We start from the raw sequence: 3894 nt of genomic DNA, 5'->3' as shown, positions 1-3894 counted from the left end.
GTTCAGCAAAAGCATTTTATTTGTATTGTATCAATTCTTTGAGGAACCACGTGGGACCGTGGTAGGTTCAGTAGATATTAACAGTTGTAAGAATGGCGTATGTCTAAAAAATTTAGTTTTAGAGAAGGTAATGCTGTTTAATAGGCCGACTTTCTAAAAAGTTTGGACTTGTAAACTGAATGGTGATAGCATAGAGTTGATTTGGGGGTTAAAGGTTGGGGGAACTTTTCACGTACTCTTCTTGAAAATTTTGGTAGGAGGTCTTTCCTATGTAGGTGTCATTGCATGAAAATTATAAACTAATAAGGTATGCAGCATGAGGTTCATTTAATCTTGCATAGCAAAAGAGCATTTAGAAAGGCTTACAGAAGTGTTTTAAGTAAATGTTTTTCCCAGTTTGTCTGGAGAAGGAAAGTTGATGCTCAGTGGCTAACACTTATTTTATATCTTGCAAAGGAGAATACTTTGGGGGTTTTCTTTAGCTATTCATCTGTTGTGGCAAATCAAGAAATCGGTTATCTTCAGGGTGAGGAGTAATATTCTACTATGTATATGTTTGTATAATAGCTTCAATCTTAATAGCTGCTTGTTTCTATAATTGTCTTTAGGCTTTTATTTAATGTCTTGTGATACTAATTGTCCATCATCATCTCCTGCTATTTTAGGAAGAGATACAAAAGAAGCGCACGCGTCGTGCTGTTAAGTTTCAGAGAGCTATCACTGGTGCATCTTTAGCTGAGATTATGGCTAAAAGAAACCAGAAGCCTGAAGTACGAAAGGCGCAGAGGGAACAAGCTATTAGGTGAGAAATCGGAGATAAGTTGAGCTGTCCCAGAATTTTGAAAGATTATTAATTTTTCATACGGCAGCTTAAATTAAACTCTATATGAGCTCTGTGTTGTGTAAGCTTTTGGTGGGGGTTTGTGGGGTTTTTCAATATCAGTGTATTTGGAGGTAATACTGAGTAATCTCACCAAGAGATAGTAGCAGCTGAGAAGGTTCTTCATGCCCTCTTCCTTTGTGGAAATACCACTTTTGTCACATGCAGTTCTGCTGTTTCTGTAGTAGTCTCCCTAGAGGGTACTGAATGCAGAGGATAAACCTGAAATAATGCATCCCTTTCTTGATCTTAGGGAGTTCTGAACAGTGCAGAGACAAAGAATGGGTGAATGGCAGACATGGATTAAATGTTAGCTTTTTCTGTGAATTAACAGGGCTGCAAAAGAAGCCAAGAAGGCTAAGCAGGCAACCAAGAAAACGGCTGTTTCTGCTGCGAAGGTAAGATGCAGTAGGCAGACAGAAGTAATGAAATGTAATATATCACGTTGTATCTCAACATCTGTTGCAGCACCTGATTGGAAATTCCCATTTGTGTTTGGAAGAAGCATTTGCTTATGTTTTGATCTGGAAGCACCTTGACTGACTTTCTGTACTAAAGTTAAACATACCCAAACAGCTGAATAGAACTAATCTTTTTTTACAGAAGAAATAAATATTACAGTAAAACAACTTTCTGACCATATTTCAGAGATTCAGTAGCTAAAAACTTGTCTGGATGTGACATCTTCACTATCTAGGGCCTTGGTAACAATATACTGACAAATGGTACCGTCTCTTTAATTATTAGTAAGGAATTAATACCACATGTTGGCATCATATGTGTCGTAGACTTACAGTGGTATGTGTGTAACCATCTGTTAACATTCTAATCTGATCGATTGTAATTCTAAGATGATTTGATTAAAGTTGCCTCATTTCTGTCAAGAATCTGAAACACAGGAACAGTTTCAGGACTGTAGATAAATTGCTTCTCTTTACTCATACTTTATTATTTCTCTGCAGGCTCCTACAAAGGCAGCACCCAAGCAGAAGATCGTGAAACCAGTCAAGGTTTCTGCTCCCCGTGTTGGTGGAAAGCGCTAACTTGCCAAACTGTTAGTTATGCTGAATAAACATCTGACTAGCTTACATAACTTGTGCCATATTGTCTTCAACTGTGCAAGATATACTGAAGAGGATTAATCTGTGAAATAACTATGTCTGCTTTTGCAGAATGAAGAAGGTCTATTTGCTATAGAACGCTTGGTTTCTTAGATGACCTGTTGTCTTAGCACACATTTCTTAAGTCAGTAATGAGTGGCTCAAGAGGCAGGGAAAATGGAGCTGATGTTTGAGGAGCTCTTCTTGTCCGAAGGACAAATCAGCACCTAAGCATAAGTTTATTCTGCATCTGTGACAGATGGCATAAAAAGAGGTTTCTAACCTCAGAGATGCAAACTAGGGGCATGAAGTGATTTTAAAAGGCTAATACAGTTCTGTGTTGCGGGATGCACTTAGCAAGGTAGTGTAGAGGATCAAAGGAGAAATAAGTTGAAAAAAGGGAATGGATGGTTTCATGGACTGCATGGCTGCTACGCACAGAGGTTCAGATGCAGCTCCTGGGCCAAGATGAAACAAAGTGATGGATCCCTGGGAGCTGTTAGGAAGAGAATGTCTTGGAAAGATGAATGAGCTTCAGATGCAGCTGATGGTGTGCACTTCAAGCCCACTTAGGCCCATATTTATTTCCCAGAATGAAGATTAGTAATTCATACCCTCCCACCCTAAGAGTGGCCATTTGTCACATTCTTCATGTGAAGTATCTATCTGTCTGCTTAGGTAATTGCGCTACATAGAGAGTATGCCCAAACTTTGCCATAGTTGTGATGGACAGTTACAGTCTTGGCAAAGCGATGTCTGCTGACTTACTAAAAGCATAGGAGAAAACAAACCACCTCAATTTTCTGGATCAGATGCTTCTGAATTTATTAATGACGCATCTTGATGCCAGTTAGCTTTGAGGGCTTGCTTTGTTACTGTTCTGCACTGATCAAGAAAGCAGCTGTCTCTTGCTTCCTGCAGTTCTTCTGGCCTTCAAAAACACAATGGCTCTAATAGGCACTTTGGGTTATGGGTTAAATTTTGAGTTGCATCACAGAATCGTTTTGCTTGGAGGAGACCTTTAAGTTCATCTAGTCCAACCATTAAACAAGCACAGCCAAATGCACCACTAAACCGCGTCCCTAAGCACATCTATACATTCTTTAAATACTTCAGGGATGGGAACTCCACCACCTCCCTGGGCAGCCTGTTCCAATGCTTAACAAAAAATTACAAAATCCTTGTATTAGAATTCCCTGCGTTCTAACCCGTTGCTTATTGCTAGGCACCTCTCGACAAAGAGTTTGCCTGTGTATCCTCGAGTGAGGCAGCTGTGGACAGCAGCAAGGTCCTCCCAAAGCCTTCCCTTTCTAAAGCTGGAAAAGCCTGGCCTTCCGTCGCTCCTTGTCTCGCATCCTCTGATCCCTGACCATGGTTGATGCCCTCTGCCGGACGCGGTCCACCCGGTCAGATTCTCTGCGTTCGGGGGATCACGCTACTCCAGCTGCATCCTGCAAGTCCTGAGCGCAGGGGAAGGGTCCCGGCGGGCTGCGCTCCTGCCGGGGCACCTCCGCATCCTGCGGCTCCTGCACGTCACACCTCTGTTACGGGTGTAAAGCAAAATCGGGTCCGGACCCGGACGAAGAGAGCCAGCAGCTGACGTACAGAAGATTTACCTTTGTTTCCTTTTACGAATAAAAAAGAGCACGCTCAACGCATCAGTGCGGCTGTCACCAGCTGTGCTCCTCCTGATAGTTACGCTCCCGCTGCAACCTGAAATCACACTTATTTTCCCGTAGCTCCTACTCCCGAGGCAATTCTGAAGCGCAGGCTGCTCCTGTCGGAGGTAACGGCTGTAAAGGCGTTGATTTAGGAGCAGGAGTCCCCTGCTCCCAGCTCCGTGGCTGTGCCCGGCTCGAAGATGGCCGCCCCTAGTCTGCTTTACCCGGTTCCAAGATGTCGGCTCCGTTCCCT

General features: G+C 42.8%; 1 protein-coding gene across 1 annotated transcript in view; it reads left to right on the top strand.

Annotated features, from left to right (window-relative positions):
- RPL24 (ribosomal protein L24) overlaps positions 1 to 1970 on the top strand; it is a gene marked incomplete at its 5' end in the record, with an annotated part of 2372 nt that extends 402 nt beyond the window's left edge. The window contains 3 exons of the mRNA XM_010137619.1: positions 666 to 802; positions 1215 to 1278; positions 1843 to 1970. Coding sequence (XP_010135921.1) covers positions 666 to 802; positions 1215 to 1278; positions 1843 to 1923 — 282 coding nt within the window. The remainder of the gene's footprint in view (positions 1 to 665; positions 803 to 1214; positions 1279 to 1842) is intronic.
- Positions 1971 to 3894: the final 1924 nt, after the last annotated feature.

This window comes from Buceros rhinoceros, unplaced genomic scaffold, assembly GCF_000710305.1.
Source record: "Buceros rhinoceros silvestris isolate BGI_N320 unplaced genomic scaffold, ASM71030v1 scaffold17816, whole genome shotgun sequence".
NCBI classification, from domain to species: domain Eukaryota; kingdom Metazoa; phylum Chordata; class Aves; order Bucerotiformes; family Bucerotidae; genus Buceros; species Buceros rhinoceros.
The sequence above is the reverse complement of the archived record's forward strand: the minus strand, read 5'-3'. Positions and strand labels throughout refer to the sequence as shown.